General features: G+C 38.8%; 1 protein-coding gene across 1 annotated transcript in view; it reads right to left on the bottom strand.

Moving 5' to 3' along the window:
• LOC106897250 (coiled-coil domain-containing protein 158-like) overlaps positions 1-14,967 on the bottom strand; it is a 40,651-nt gene extending 25,684 nt beyond the window's left edge. The window contains 11 exon segments of the mRNA XM_014957768.1: positions 72-261; positions 1,033-1,515; positions 2,775-2,972; positions 4,474-4,593; positions 7,769-7,883; positions 8,436-8,546; positions 9,175-9,251; positions 9,586-9,913; positions 10,171-10,280; positions 14,602-14,648; positions 14,820-14,967. Coding sequence (XP_014813254.1) covers positions 72-261; positions 1,033-1,515; positions 2,775-2,972; positions 4,474-4,593; positions 7,769-7,883; positions 8,436-8,546; positions 9,175-9,251; positions 9,586-9,913; positions 10,171-10,280; positions 14,602-14,648; positions 14,820-14,967 — 1,927 coding nt within the window.
• Between the last annotated feature and the right edge of the window lie 650 nt (positions 14,968-15,617).

The raw sequence follows: 15,617 nt of genomic DNA on the forward strand, positions 1-15,617 counted from the left end.
GCTGCCCTTCTATTTTTAACATCAGCCCAATTTAGCAGCTACTGGAACTGACCTAAGTCAAGGCTCCCTACCTGTAAGGCTAGCTAGCTCCCTCCGACCGGCTTGGAGTTCGTTCATTAGCTGGTCTTTTTCCAGTTTCATATCATTAACTGCATGGAGTCTCTCACTGCATGTGTTCACCAGTTTAACCTTTTCCAATTCTAGCTCTCTCAGTCGGGCCTCCATTTCACATATTCTGGCTTCTTTTTCATCCTTTGCAATCTACTTACATAAAAAACAACAGTAATCATGCGTAATATACATAATTACACAAAATAACCACAAAGATGTGCAGACATCATCATTACTTTAAATCTCAGTTGTCAGAGTTTGGGACAAGAAAGAATGACAGAGCAAAATAAACAAATTCATTTTGTTAAAATTGCTAATCCAGGCAAAAAGGGTAGAATAGAATCTGATGCGATGGCTTTACAGCATGTTTAACCTTACCAGGTGTATATGAAAATTATTTCCATCCTCTTGTAGCACTAGCTCTATATTCACTCCTAACGCTCAACTATCTTCTCACAGAAGAGGATGAAATCCCCTATCTGGAGTGAATTTTTTCACAAGATGCTGACCTGCATAAGACTACCATATCCTGTAATTCTTGTCTGAGAAATAACCACTTATAAACAGTGGTTATTTGGAATTCCATTAGGAATTCTGAGTGTTCACTGTCTGTTATTTCTCAGTAACACTTTGTATTTCTGGTTCTGTTACTGGTATGGAAAATTCTATCACTGAGGACAGCACATTATATTCCAGCTTTTACAAACCTTTTGGCAACTGCTTTGCACCAGTGAATTATTAATTTTTGGTGGTCATCTAATAATATTATTCTTGTTCACTAACTCTCCTATTGCTGTTGGGATTCAAGCTGCATTGTCTGGCCTGCTTTAAAACCACAGAATTAGCACATTAATGTACAGATTGAGAAACAGAAAACATTTGCTGTTTTACAGAGACATAAATACAGCATCATTTGCACACCTTAAGTTCTTCTACTTTAAGTTTCCAGTCATTTATTTCTTTTACAAGCTGAGATTTCTCAACTTCCATTGCTCCAGCAGTTCGACTGTGCTGGCCCACGATCTGGGTCATGTTATCAATTTGCTCTTGGAAGATCTCAACAATCCTTTCCTTCTCTAACAGCTGCAGCTTCAGCGTTTCACACTCTGACTGTACATTGTGTAAACAGTCCTCTTCATTCTTTAGATGCTGGAGCTCCTGCATCCTACTGCCAAGTTGTGAATAGAGCTTCTTGATCTCCTCATTGGTAACCTCAAGGGCTCCCTCTTTCTCCTGCAGACGGGCCGCCAGATTTGACACTGTTTTCTCAGCAGTCTCCAAATTCATCTGTTTGGCTGCAAGATCTTCTTTAACTTTACAGAGTGCTTCCTTGGTTGACTCCAGCTGGACAGTCAAAGAGGAGATTCTTTCAATGCTTTCATTTTTTTCCTGAATTGCAGCCATCTGAACAACAGCAATATAAGGATCAACCAAGAGAAATGTTTATTTCTACCTTTAGAATTTCCTGTCACATTTCTGCTTTTCTATAGTTCATCTTAAACATCTGAGTTTTATAGAAGAATTAGGTCAGCATGGTCTGGTCTATGATGACTGTGTGATTCTTCTCATTTTCTTTCCTCTGCCTCCATTTTAATAAATGAAGTATCTCTTTGAGTATTGTTTTTTTAATCATAGAAAATGAAAAATGTTTAACTGATGTAAAAAAAAAAAAAAGAGAAGTAACCAGTAATGTTAGTATAAAATTTAGAGGAGTTGAGGCTAAAGAACTTTAAGCGTTAAAACTTGACTGCACTGTAAGTTGGGAAAAAAAATTATGTACATGAATAATTTATTACTGATTTTATTCTTGCAGGCAGCAATGTGCACCATTTAAAGCACAAAGTACTGTGACTCAGGAAATGCAGCACAAAACAGAAACAGAAGAAAAGAACAAACTTCCTGGTGGAAGGGCCCTAAAGGGAATAAATGGATTGAGAAAACGTAGAACGTTGTGCGAGGTAGCACAAGACCGTGGTTTGGCAGAAAATAGAGGAATTGATCTTCACTCACAATTCAAAGTGAGTTACCTAATTACAGCTCATTTTTGAGGGGCTGAAGTCTTGAAGAATGGGGAATGTACTGGAAGTCACTGTCTAGGAATCTACTTTGTCAGAAGTAATTCTTTCTGACATATCCCTGTATCCACCTTAGGGTTATAAACAAAAACTTCATTACGTTTTCACTAAGCACTACATAAAGTAAGGCATTAGGAAGGCCTTTAATTTACTAATTATTCTTACTGAAGTGCTCACTACTGAAAATACTACCTTCAATAGTTTGTTACGTCTGGCAGCATCTAACTTTCTGGAAATTTGCAAAATGTTGTTTTGGAGTTTTACAGATCAAAAAATCAAACACACTACCAGAACATTCATTTTCTCCTAAGGCTAGTATGTCAAAAATCAAAACTAAAACTAATGCTCTGCTTCCTCATCAGTAAAAAGAAATGAAGGCTAGACAGGTCAGATTAAAAGACAAAAAAACCGCAAAAAGCAAATTCTGACTATCATGTATCTGCATCTTTGGAAGGAAAACGTTGGCACAAGAGCTCCAGAGGCCTCTCAATCATGGCAACCAGAATTACAGTATTTCTATCTGAACCACAGCCCGCAGCCAGCACACTTTCTGTCCTGAACACTATCACACCTCTGTTGCTCACCAACCTGGCGCTCCATTTGTCTGTGACATTCAGTCCTCATTTCCTTCACCGTGCTCTCCATGCGCTGCAATTGCATGTTTTTGTTGTCTAGTTCTCTCCTCAGCTGGTCAATGGTGAGGCTGTTTTCTGTGTTCCGATCCCAAAACCGCTTGTTCTGCTCTTTTTCTAGACTTAGTTGTATCTCTTTTTTATGAAGTTCAGTCTACAAGACATTAATCTCCTTCCTTGAATCACATTTAGGTTATTTTTATTCTTTCTCTTAACATTAGCAACATTCAATTACATGGTTACCTATCTGAATAGGGGCTACTGCATGGATTTACAACTTGGTAAAAGACAGGAACATTGGCTAAACTAGTCGGACACCTCCTACATGTTTTATTCCAACAAAGCAGTAACTTTCAACTTTATATATTGCTGCTATAATTATTTTGAAGCATGTAACACCTCAAAGCTGAAGTCTTCCATGCCATTTACATCTATCCCCAAATCAGTGCAAGCTACAAAATGAAATAAGATTATATTGTGTCAACATCAAATGAAAACTGCTGAAGCACAACATTGCATGCCAAGGAAAGCTGCTCTTTGATAAATACCCAGATTTACCACTAATAAGAATTGTTCATTGCTTGTTTCATTTCATGCAGTAATTTGTCACATGTTCTCCAGAGCTTAAATCTTTTCCACCCCAGACATAATTTTAAGAGTATATAATTTAAATTATAAATGACAATTTAAAGTGTAAATAATATTAAAAATACTGACATACACCTTTCAGAGCTATTAATTAAAAAAATATTAATTTAACATGTGCCCAAATTGAATTATCAATAGGCATTTCTGCTAATCATAACTTTTGCTATTGTTAACTACCTGCATATTGTTAAAGCTGAAGTAGAGAACTAAGTAGGAAGCTCAGGGAATGGCAGAATGAAGACATGAGCTGAAGACACAGCAACAAATGGAATCCTAAAATTAGATTCCTAACCTTCAATTATGAAATGATTACTCTGACTCCAGAGCTATGTATAATCTGTAGGAAAAGATTTACACTAATGTATTCTTGAATAGGAGAACACCATATGGAATGAAACCATTTCAACATCTCCTTCAGAAGCACTGTGACACCAAATGGGTAAACAAATCTAATGAAACCACACAAACTAACATCCCAAAATTCAGTCATTAAGGAATAATTTTATGTAAGAAAAAAAAGCAAAGCTAATTATAGTAGATTAAGCCAGTTTTGATGAAACCAAACTTATGTTGTAACATTTTTTTATGCTGTATGTTCAATTTGTTAATATTCTCAATCAGTTACAAAGGAATGTTTAGTGCTGTTAGGAAAATCTTGGATAGGTCTTGCAAAATGTTAAAGGACCAAGGTTCCTTAACACAGGGAATTCAGCTGTGAGGCTAAAGTGAAGGTGGTTCAGCATCTTTAATGTGATTTGCACAGGATTCAAGGATTTTGAATTTATGACAAAGTTAATCCTAATTCTGAACATCCTGCAACACTAATAGCAAAGGCCTTTCGGAAACTTTCTTCACAACTAATTCAAATTTTTAATAAAAACTTCAACTTAATTATAAGGGGGCTGCTGCCCTTTGGAAACAAGCAATGTACAAATCTGAACATCCGCAGTTAGGACAGGCTTTTAGAAAGAAAGATTTCTTTTTTTAATACTATGACTTGTTTTTACCAACAATAGATGAATCTGGTCATTTAGATTTCCAGATCCTCGGCTGTGTTGATCCTGTTCTGTCTGAGCTTCTGCTATCTCAGAATGAGCTAGGTGCAACTGCTTCTCAAGGTCCTTGACCTAGAATAAAGACAAACATTAAGTACGAATTACCTTACTGTATTCTATTTAAATAGTACATTGGATTTCTTCCAGTTTTCCTCTAGGTTCGACTCAAAAGAAGTCCAAATGTCATCTTCTGGTTCAGCAGAGTTATTCTGTCGGTATATTCATAATTGTGTTGTTTTCTTTTAGTGATGAGGCCCGATTTCATTGCAGAGTTAACTGAGGTTCCTGAGAATCACTTGGCTTCCACCCTGATCCATAGCTCTTCAAAAATTCCTTACCTACACTGCAAACATTGAATGGAATGGCCAAAGTGCTGCTTTAGAAAAAAGCTCAGGCTCTTTGCTTGATTTGCAGTACTACTAGTTAGAAAAGCCAACATAATGCAAGTATAAGTAAAACAAATTTATATGGAATCATTCATTGGGGAAATACAGAAAATCTACAGTGCTCTTCTAATAAACACTTTAGTATCTGCCATCTGTCTTTTAGCTAATACCAAAATCTGGGCATTTCCTTTCAACTTCCTTAAAAACATTTCTTCAGTTTGTGAAAAAAAGCAATCTCTTCCCTTCTTTTTCTGCCTCCCACCCCTCTCTTTCATTCATCTAACTACAATGATGGCATAATTCTTTTCAATTAGTAATGGACCATTTATGCAGGCCTAGTACAAAAATCTTGCGTCCTTCACCAAATGGGGGCTGGGAACCTCAATATGAGAGGATGTTGTCAAGGAAAGTTCTGAACATCTTCTTACGAAATTTTTCCTACCCAAAATCAAGAGATGATCATCTCATCTCTTCCTAGACCTCCAATGCCTAAGCAGCAGAAGGACTTTATCACTGTCTTCCTGTCATTGCCTGAGGTCCTTTTAGAAAGGGTTTTCTCTCATCTCCCTTCCTCAGAAGGAGAAATCTCAGTAAATCCTAGATTGCTTCTCCCTGAAACCCTCCTTACACAGCTACTCACTATTTCCACAGAAAATCTAAGCCTGAAGTGCACTCTCCACATAGCTCAATGACTGTGTACAGTCCCTGCTAAGGCAGGGAGGTACATTCTTTCACTATAAATATATTATAAAAATCTACAGGCAAACATGTTTTACTCCAAGTGGTAGTCACTTTCTCTCAAAGGATAATTCTGTTATTGTATGAGACGATCAGTTTACAAGACTTTTTAATAAAGATATTAACATAGGCATATCCAAACAGAACACTTACATATTTACATTTTCACCCAACAAGTTCTGTACTGGATTTTCTGACTGCTGAAACTACCTGGTACCATCAACATGCACTGGCTTCAGTTTTCATCTACTCCCTCGAGAATTTTAGTTGCTAAGGTGTTCTCCTGCCAGAGAAGCTGCAGAAGAATGCTTGTTGTAAAAGGGAGATGTACAGTTGCAAAAGCTTTATTTAGATTCTCTCTCACACCTTCCCAGGAATGACTCCACATAGCAGCCTGAGATCAAATGATCTCCAGCTACCAACTTGTCTCTCACTAAAGTCTACCTTAGCCATTCAGTGTATTACACTTCCTATTCTAAAGCAATTTTATTGGACCAAGTAGTATGTTCTTTTATAGAAATATGAACACAGTATTTTCTAGAGTCGATAGACTGTGAAAAATAGCCTTAAATGAATTCACAGTTTCCAATTTTACATCTGTTGTAAGGTAAACATTATAAAAGGGAATATGCCTAAGGAATATACACTACAGTTACAGCTATGTATGTGATATGACATTACGCTCTGCACTGCATGTTTTAAATCAAAATTCAGGTAAATAGACCTAACATGAGCAGCATACCATATATTATACTCTTCCTTGAGAATGAATGACAGTAATGGAGATTAACTTAGATTCTCCACAGTTCATGCTGTGAAAAGTCATTTTTGGAATTGACTAGTTTGAGTTTTGATACATGTGAATCAATGGAATTGATAAAAATGGAACCCTACAGAAAGGATAAAACATGATGTTCCTCCTGCTCTGCTTTATGGTGCACAGACACGTACAGCATGGCTCCCCAGGCTTCACCCACACATCCTTGCCATTCCATTCTCAGCGCTTTTTGGATCAGAGACTATCAGCTCTGCCAAACTTCATGGCACTCCTGTGACCTTAACTTTCCCTTTCCAATAGTATTTAGAGAAGGATGCCTAAATCCTCATGACTTGTAATCTAAGATGGATTTGGATCCATCAAGCATTTCTGCATGTATCAGCTCCACTAATTTTCAAAGGGAATGGATAGCAAGTGTTCTCAGGTAACTTTCTAAGGAAAACATGATTTATCTTTCACCAAAAATGAGAAAGAATTTAAATATAGTCACATTGATTATAAAACTGAAATCTAAAGCAGTGAAATAAGTGAAAGACACAGCAGATGTGATATGGAAACAGGATATAAAATGCTGCAGTTACTGACGTGGCAGAGATTCTGTGGCTGGACTGCAAGAAGTTCTCTCCACTTGTCTGCAGCAATTCCCTGCTGTACCACCTGAAAAAAAGTTGGTCTTTGGGAAAAAGAGTGGTTAAAAAAGTTTGTCAAGACTCATGCTTTCTAATTAAGAAGTGATTAAGAAATAGTTTGAATACACAGGTGTTGGCCAGCCTGACTTCGTCTCTATTATGTCCTGCTCATAAGAAGCCCTTGGATTTCAATGAATGTTAAATTTTCTTAACTCACAATGGGGCATCTCTGAGCACCTGAACGCTTCTCAAGCGCTGCTGTAATCTGTATGTTCTCTAAAGTTAAAGAATTTTTCCGGGCAGTATGACTTAAATAAGAAGCTATTTTTACTGCCTATTTTTTTGCTGATATATTCTCTAGTCCACTAGTATAGTGGAACAGTCTTCTTGTCCTGCATGTGCAAGTGTGCTTGTAGCGCAGAATAATTTTACGCATTTCCAGAAGGCATAATTTATGGTATGCTCTCAATATATCCGGTTCAATAGTCTGTGTTCACTAAGTTTTGCAAAGCTATTTTGTGTTAGAGAAAGATACCTTGTTCATAAAAATAATACAAACAAATAGAGTTAGGGATAATGTAATTTATGTTGCTGTCCACAAAGTTTTTCTGAAGCAATCCCTTATCAAAAGGCTTTCCTTATGTATCCAGAACATTTCAGACATCCACGTATCTGGTTTCATTGGCACTAATGCTAACACACAAACCCATCCATACCTTGTCTTCGTACATCCTCTTAGCTTCTTGTAATTCAGAACGCAGCCGAGAAACTGTAGATTCCAGGTGACTCACTTGATGTGCATGCACTGAATTTTGGGTGTTTGTTTGTTCTCTAAGAAAAGTTTTAGGTGGAGAAATTAGAAACTGTAAGAACCATTAAAGTGTGAAACATTTGTGGCTGTTTTCACAGCAATCAGTGTGGTGACCGAAACTCACTGCATTGAAGTATGATTATCATTTCATCCCTCAACTCTAGCCACGTTCTCCACCGAAACTGCTCACAACTCAGGTAACAGAGATTCATCATTCCAAAAGCTGGTGGCAAGAACAGAGCTGACAGCTCGACCCAGTTTGAACTTCCACTGACTTCGCTGGCATTACTATCTTTCCGAACCACAGCAGTCTGAGAGGAGAACCAGCCTGAGTCTCCTGATTCTCAGAGTCTGCCTGATGCATGGCTACTTTGCCTCTCCTCTATATAGCATAGTTTAATGGGTTTTTGTCTTTTTCTCTTAATTTATACAAGGACCGCTTAACTCTTTAGACAAAGACTCTAAGAAACCCAAAGTGTAGGGCAGAGAGTAGAGTATCAACTAGCAGCATAAGCTTTCTCTCAAATTAAGGTTACTCTTAATGTTTTCTATACTATAATCAAAAAACATACTGAATCATCTCCATCTGGCTTTGGATACTATTTGCTCAGCTGTGTGCGCTGCTAGCTTTATCAGTTAGTGCTGCCACCTCCTGTTCATGCTCCCTTATTAGCTGCCCAATACTGTTTTGAAAGAAAATACTGGTTATAATTTTAGTCTTGGCAAATAGTAACTTCTCCAAGAGGCAATGATATTTTTCAGTAGTCAGAAATGTAAACATTTTGATGTTCTACTGTGATTGAAGTATTACGTATCAAGTTATTGACCCTTTTATTTTGAACAGGTTACTGCACAATTCAGGTGGATAGCTGGGGAAATTAGGAATTCTTGAGAAAGGAAGGACAAAGCTGTTAATGAAATCATCAAGAAAAAGCTGAAGTAACCACTGAAGTGATGACTTTCAATCTTTTCTTTTAGCAGTGGAACTAGTATCCCAGCGAATTCTAGATGTCCACCTAAGTGACCACTCACAAAAGTAAGGTGTACAGATTCTTCCAAAATAGTATTTTTTGAGACAGTGAATAAACCAGGAGATTTTTAGCACGGAAGGAAAGAGCAGCAGAAAGTCTAGAGCAAATAAACATCTGGAATGGAAAATTATTAAGTCCTCAAAAACAGCGCTTGCTGCCCCTCAGCCACTCTCCTCCCCTACCCCCCAAGATCATCATTATCATCATCAAAGAAGTATCTGTGGAACGTGAAAGAAACATCTATTTATGTTTTATGAATAAATAAATGGAGAAAAGGTACCTAATTTGATGTTGCTGAAGCATAAGTTGTTTTTGGGTCTGTGAATCTTTTTTCAATGACTCAAGTTCGTCTTCTACCTATTGTAAAGAGATGATAATGCTAACCCCTAAAAAAAAGACAGTCTAAACAGTAGTTTTCAAAGTGCAATTTCCTTCTTTATGCTTCCACCTTGGACTGTGAAAATGTGCACAATACAGGTTAAATCCCAGCAATACAACCAATCTCAAGTTGGGGCCAGTGTAAAAGGCTGGTATATCAGCACTCGCCACCTTAACTGCAAAGTAGCATTTGTATCTCTTTATGCCGTTTCCTTAGGCCGGTTTAGATGGGAGCTCACGGAGTTTTCAAAAATATTTTCTAAAAAACAGAACACAGAGTGTTGGAAAGAAAAGTAGCACCTTCTTCACATACCAGGACAACCTTTTCCTTGAGGTATGACACCTCTGAGTCTAAGTCTCGCAAGATGTCAGCAAATGCTGCACTCAGGTTGTGGATCTGCAGGCTGGTAACGTCCTCGTGCTCACAGAGTTTCTTGCCCGTGCTGTCTTCGTAGGCCATTAGGATGCCACGCAGCTCCAGAAGTACTGCCTCGTGGCTGTGTACCATCTTTTTCAGATCCTCAGTTTGCCTGTCAGCCTCCCTCAGCATCTCCTCCTGCAGCTGGTTGGCAGCTTCCAGCTCCTGAATAGTATTTTTTCGCTGCCTTTTTGCATTCTCTTGGCTCTGGAATTCCTTTTGTCTGAATTGGGAAAACCAAAGAAATAATTTAAAAAACAGGATTCACAACACGGATTTTTATCCTGACCAATACATGTAATACTTATGTTGATTAACCGCTGTTTTTTACAGCTACATAATATGCCATTTTCTAAACCAAGGTCCCATAGCCTCATTGTCTTCATTCCTGAGGGCAAGTTTCTCTACCTAGGAGACCTGGTGTGCCTCTAAACACTCATATATACATTCTCCATAATATATCTGTTTTGGCCTTCATACCTGGTATCCTGAAGTCCATCTCTTTCCAACTGCACTTCCATCAGCTTGGTCTGCAAATCAGCAATGATCAGACTTAAACTGATTTTCTGTTGCTCATGTAGCTCAGTAGTCTACAGGACCAAAAAAAAAATAAAAATAAAATAAAATTAAAAAAAAAATATCAAACAACCAACCTAAACCAACCAAATATACTGAATACATATCCTAAAAAGAAATAAGGCTGAGAGCAGCATGGGTATGAGAATTAAGAGGTTATTTTTGTTTGTTTCCTTTTTTGCTTTATTTTTAAATATTTCTTAGTTAGCCAGCTAGTCACCCTGTGCTGTGGCAGACTGACTGTGTATGGAATACTGTTACAGGGATCGTGCCAACAACTTTATTACCCATTGCCTATTTATGTCCATCAAATAACAAGTGGGAATCATGACAGCCAAATATAATTTACAGCAGCCAATAGGCTGCTCAAAATAGTGCTGGTGCAACTGTCCAGAGACTCAGCAACAACAAAAAGAATAAAAGGTCATCTATACTTAAGAAGCTGCCCCAGATTTGCAACTCACTTCATTCAGCCTCTCTGTACATCTCTACCTTTCTGTGATTACTCTTCCAGAACATTTTCCAAGTGTTCTTTGCCAGCACCACTCATGTCTTTCTTCTCAGAATCAGTATGTATTTCGGAAGACACTATGGGGTGAACTGCTACCAGCACTAGAAGAGGCTGAGTCTTCCATCACTGTGCTGAGAACGCAAGAAGCTAAAACATTCTGGTTGCTGAGAAATGGGCAAGCAGCACATGAAAAGCAAATTAATTTAAGTGTGAACCATGAGTGCTTACATGAGAATACAGAGTCATCTGTACAAACTGGGCATTAGTTTGTGGGCCTCTTGGTTCCTATCAATCGACAGTCAAACCTAGGAATCCTCTTTTCTAAGGACAACAAACCCAACCAATTCTCTTTCCCCACCAGTCGTACAACTTGAGAAAAACACTTCAGAACTGCTATGCCTTTACCTTGGGCTCTGTGTCAAAAAGAGCTGTTCAAGATACAGGGCCTAAAGAGGAGTCAACTTGAAACATGAACTTATGAGCACCCTTCTAAATCACATAATAGTCTGCAATGTTAATAGTGATTTACTCCCAAGTCCTGTTCTGAAATCTGTTTAATACTTGTCTACGCTAGGCAGACCACCACTTGGTAAAGATTCCTCATGACTCAAAGAATGTATCGCTGATTTCATTGGGAATTTAGTGGCTTCTTTGTGGAGCTCCAGAGCCTCTTTTGTTTGTCTTTCCAGTGCCTCCCTGCAGAATAGCACACAGAAACATTTGCTGAAAAGGCAGGATTGAATACAGAAGTGTATCCAACTGCGCTGCGTCACAAATGCAACTTGAAATTAGTAACTGAGAAGTGAAAGCAAAGAATTTATTTGGAAACACTGTTGGATTTTCCTGGTTTGCACTTACATTTGGCAACACAATGCCACATCTTCAACTGCTGCACCTCCATTGTAGTCAATTGAACTATCATGTTTTGCCACCAGCAGGCATTATGTATAAAAGTCCAAACAAGTAAAATAACACTTCACCAACAAACAGAACTCAATTGGTTGATCTTCTGAAAAGGGATTTCCTTTTATTTCTACATTTTTTATCCTAATACTTTACTGACACAAAGCTATTAACTGTATGGTTAATCAAACCCAGAGAAATCCGTCAAATACTTAATTTGCAGGCATAACAACAAACATCTCAGAAAACTTGTAGAATCAGAGAAGTGTTTGATTATATAAAACCTCGAGCACAGAAGAAAGGAAACCTGTGCCAATTCACGCCATCTCATTTTATTGGAATTGATCAGGCAACAGATCACTTGCTACATTTCTGGGAAGGGGGGAATGTATGCGTACAAAGAAATTTGACAGATAAGAAAAAAAAAAAGGCAAAATTAATTTCTGACCAAAAGAGAAGACACCCAGTCTAAGTGAGAGTACTAGGCAAGTTTTGGCAGTTCACCTATAAGCTGTCAATAGAAGAAAGCTAAGAGGAAACACAAAATAAAAAATAGTTAAGGGAAAAAGAGGAATCTGAAATGATGGAAAAATATTTTAAGTGGCAAGTCTATAGGTGAGGGAGGAATGAGAGATCAGGAAGGGGAGCAGCTCCCTGTCATTTGCATCAGTACTGTTGTGTGTTCATACCAGGACTGTGACATTCACAAATGACCCAATTACAACATGCACAGCTGATTTCTGTCCATGCAGCACTTCTTTGTGGTCTGCAGACTGCATTGTTATGCTGCCTCTCTGCATTTGTATTAACACATTCTGATAAACCTGGATTTTCATTCTGTAACTGATGAAAAAAGATTAGAGGATGCAGATGCAAACAGAGCTGCAGAGCGTGGGCAAAAGCATCCTGAGGAGTTTGCTACCCTGAAAGCAGGAAGAAGGGGCATCAGCTAAAGGCAAGGGTGGAGGTTCTATCAACACTGCTCTGTTATTGTGGAGTATAACCTAAAAGCATAAACAGGTTAAAAGAATGACTAGACAAATCCCCAGGACCAGTAAATTTGTCAGTTGGGACAGACATTCAGATTCAATAAGTCTTTACATTCTAATTCCGTTGACACTGAGATACTGAGGTATACTAAGCAAAAATACCACTTTTTCCTGACCATTTTCCTATGAATCTGCCACTACACATTGCTGCAGTAAGCACAGTGGTGAGATGACATTTTGGTTTGATCCATCAGAGTGTGAGTGAATAAGTAAATCAAAGTTTAAGAAAGAAAAACACCATCTCCATTCTTCTCAGCTGGCCATTTATTTTCAAACTCATTAATGATCCTTCTTTGGAAGAAACTTTCAAATATCAGATAAACAACTATATATAAAACAACCACTAAATCCAAGCAACACCTTCTGGGAAAAAATAAAATAAAAAAATAAAATCACTCAAACCAGTAAAACCACTGAATTTCACAAGTATCACTTTTCCAATGCTGAATAATTCTGAATCTAATAGTAGGCAGAATCCTGGACCCCTGCAACTTCACTATCAAAGGGCATTACTATATCCTGCTGTTTGTGCAGAAATGCCATTGCCAGCAGGAAGAACTCATTTCACTGTGGACAGAAATTAAGCTATTATCCTGGCATACAAATTACAATGATCAGTGCAATTCCTCCTTTATTGTAGAGTGCCCTGGGTGCCCATATCCTTACATTATGCGTTTACCTCTTTCCTGTAACATTAGTATAACAGACTACACTTTAAAAATCTGTTAATTTTCATTCCGTGTGCTATTTACTGTAATGACAGATGGTAGGTACAAGAATTTCTCTAATAACAAAAAAACCTGTGTACTACGATAATTCCTGGATATTCTCATTGTAACAGCACCTGTAAAGAAAAAGACATCTTTATTTCCTAACATTAAGAACTGGCTTTATGTATAAAAAATGAATTTTGCCCATCTAATTTTAATACTGCAGGAGGAATTAAAGGATATTGAGGGAGATAGTTTCTCTCCTTTTTAAAGTCTTATGCTTTGTTTTGTCAGGATCACCACAGATGCAGGCTTTTACAAGTACTTATTAGCATCACCTGTTAAGGTTTACAACAATTAAGTGGCAAATCATACACACTTCCACTTTCCTGTGATGTTTCCAGATATATAATTTTTCTACAAGAAACACTGAGGATGAGATTTCGTTTATAAACATCTGCCTTATCTCATCAACAAACGTAACCTGATTGATTAAAGCCAAATGAACTTTTTCCTCACAAAAGTGCTTTTGGAGGTATTCCCAAAAGAAAAGGGGTGAGCCCAAGGTGGGCAAGAGCAAGTCTAGACTCTTATGTTTTGAGTTTTGGGAGCGCAATTGCTATTAACAGCCTTTGAGGGACAAGTCTGTGAACCTTTTCCTCAGAGGGAAAACAAAAACAAAAGGGAAAATGAAAAAGAAATCACTGCTATGAGGTAGCTTTGAGCCAGACGGTATTTGATGGGATTTTATTTGTGTTATTTGGATTTTCCCGGGTGACTGGTCAAAACTGGGTGGATTTTCCTGGGTGACTGAGAAAAATGGAGCCCTTTATCCCAGACGACGAGTACCACAAATGCTTCTTTAAAACACAACCATTGCCTCCAACAGAGCAGCTGCAGAAAGCTCAGCTGTGCCACGAGGACAGGACCAGTTTTCCCAAACCGGGCTGGCCCGTCACTCGCCCACAGCGAAGGCAGCGAGGCCAGCGGCAAAGGCCTGGCCGACAAAACACCCTCCACATGCAGCCACCTGCCTTTCTGTGGCGGGAAACGAGGGGGCTCCTCAGCGCCCCGACCGGCTTCTCCCGCCTTCACAGGTCTGTCCCGAAGTCCCTCTAGCGTCTACAAACCCCCCATACCTCCACTCCAAGGGGATTTTTACCTCATCAGGGCGTGCAGCCGCTATTGTCTCCCCAGAGAAGCGGCTCCCTCACGGTGAGGAGAACTGGCTCATACCTTCTCCAGCCTCTTCTACCAAGCTGTGGCGCGGAAGCCATCTTCACCCCCGCCACTCCCTTCCCGTGCCGGCCCTCAGGCCCAAGATGGCGGCTCACGTGTGCCCCCCTCAGGCTGCGGGCACACGAGTTAAGGCCCTCTCACGGTCGCTGGATTGTAATGGCAGGTGATTTGATGCCTTGCTTGAAACTGGAGATAAAAATCCTCTCATACGGCGGCAGGGAACGGCCTCTGGGTCATGTTCCTCGCAGTATTTGGTCGGTAAGGTAGTACATTTGTGGGGGGTAGCCATGACCGAAGTCAGAAGTTGGGGTGAGGAGGCTTCCTCCCGCCACAGAAAAGGGCAAAGGGCCAAAAGCATGTCCCCAGAAATCCCATTCATAAATACAAAATAAAATATTTTGATTTTTTACATCAATCTCTTCAGAGATGAACTTATTTTTTTTTTTAAATTCCCAAAGGTGATTACCTGACCAGTATTTTCAGCTCTCACTGAGCAGGTGCAGAGTCAAGAGACGATCACTTTACTTCAGCAAAGAAAATGATGTGGTTGACTGTACCATTTTGGGTTTTTAGTTCAGGAGTGAACAAGCAGATATCAACAAGCTGTCCCTCTTTTCAGGTTATTCAAAATAACAGCCAACAGCTTATACCAGACACACCATGTTAGAAGTTTCCAGGAACAGGTGAATGAACTGGGCCCAAAACAAAGTCATTAGAGAGCTGGAGAACTTAAGTAGGAGCAAACTTAAGTAGACAGACATGCGTGTTTATATATTTAAATACCTGCTGAAAAGAACACATAACCATTCCTCAATGGAGGGCACAACATTTTAATTTACAAGAGAAAAAAACCATTCACCTAGTGCTAAAAGAAAAACCTGAAAACAAAGCAAGAAAAGTGGTCTCACATGGACTGCTACAGATTGAGCAAAGAAAAAT

This window comes from Calidris pugnax, unplaced genomic scaffold, assembly GCF_001431845.1.
Source record: "Calidris pugnax isolate Ruff unplaced genomic scaffold, ASM143184v1 scaffold349, whole genome shotgun sequence".
Taxonomy (NCBI): domain Eukaryota; kingdom Metazoa; phylum Chordata; class Aves; order Charadriiformes; family Scolopacidae; genus Calidris; species Calidris pugnax.